General features: G+C 40.5%; 1 protein-coding gene across 1 annotated transcript in view; it reads left to right on the top strand.

Moving 5' to 3' along the window:
• Positions 355-956, top strand: part of LOC107623683 — a gene marked incomplete in the record, with an annotated part of 3,551 nt that continues 2,949 nt past the window's right edge. The window contains 1 exon segment of the mRNA XM_016326029.2: positions 355-956. Within this exon segment, the coding sequence (XP_016181515.1) occupies positions 677-956 (280 nt within the window).

A 956-nucleotide genomic window follows, 5' to 3' on the forward strand; every position in this document is an offset into this window, starting at 1 on the left:
ATTTGTAAAAAATTTTATAATACTAATAAACCCTAAAATATATTTTAGAACACTTGTTAACTAACTTTTAAACATAAACATAATTTAATTTATTTATCAACCTACCATACAAGTGTTAAGTGTACACTAAAATTGATTACAAAATTGAATATATTAAAAGTACATAATGAATTAAAATATACATACATAACAATTAGTTTTTAATTTGGACATACTATTGTTATTTATTTATTAATTTGAACACAAAATAGTAGAAGAATTGGTTGTTAGCTCAAACTTTTGAATGGGGAAGTATAAAGAACCCTTTTTCCTCCTCAAAATTCCTATTGCTTAACCAGATTGATTAAGATTTGTACGAGAAGGCGGTGAGGCTCAAACAAAAACAAAAGAAGCAGCAATAATAATAATAATATGACCGTTAATTTAAAAATTGAAGCGATAAAGACACCTCGTAACCAAAGCCTGCGACCAAAAAAGAGAATCTCTGCCACTGCCACCACTTCGCTTCTCTCTCATCTTTGCACTCAAAACGAAGAACTCTATCCCATTACGACGCCGTTTTGGAACCCCAAAAACCCTTACAATCTTCATGAGCTAGCTACCGCTCTCTTTCTCTCTTCTTCACCAAGCTCCGATCTTTCATTCAGAATCGGAACCCCATTTGCGTTTTTATGCAATGGGCTGCGCGCAATCTAAGATCGATAATGAGGAATCAGTGGCAAGGTGTAAAGACCGAAAAGCCCTTATGAAAGAAGCGGTCGCCGCCCGAAACGCCTTCGCCGCCGGTCACTCTGGTTACGCCGTCGCACTCAAGAACACCGGCGCCGCCCTCAGCGACTACGCCCACGGCGAGACCAACCTCGCCGAACACCTTGATAACACCACCAACAACCACCACCATCCGCCGCCCCCTCCTCCGCCTCTCTCCGCCTCGGACAATCCCCAACCGCCGCCTC

Source organism: Arachis ipaensis, chromosome B10 (genome assembly GCF_000816755.2).
Source record: "Arachis ipaensis cultivar K30076 chromosome B10, Araip1.1, whole genome shotgun sequence".
In the NCBI taxonomy this organism is placed as follows: Eukaryota; Viridiplantae; Streptophyta; class Magnoliopsida; order Fabales; family Fabaceae; genus Arachis; species Arachis ipaensis.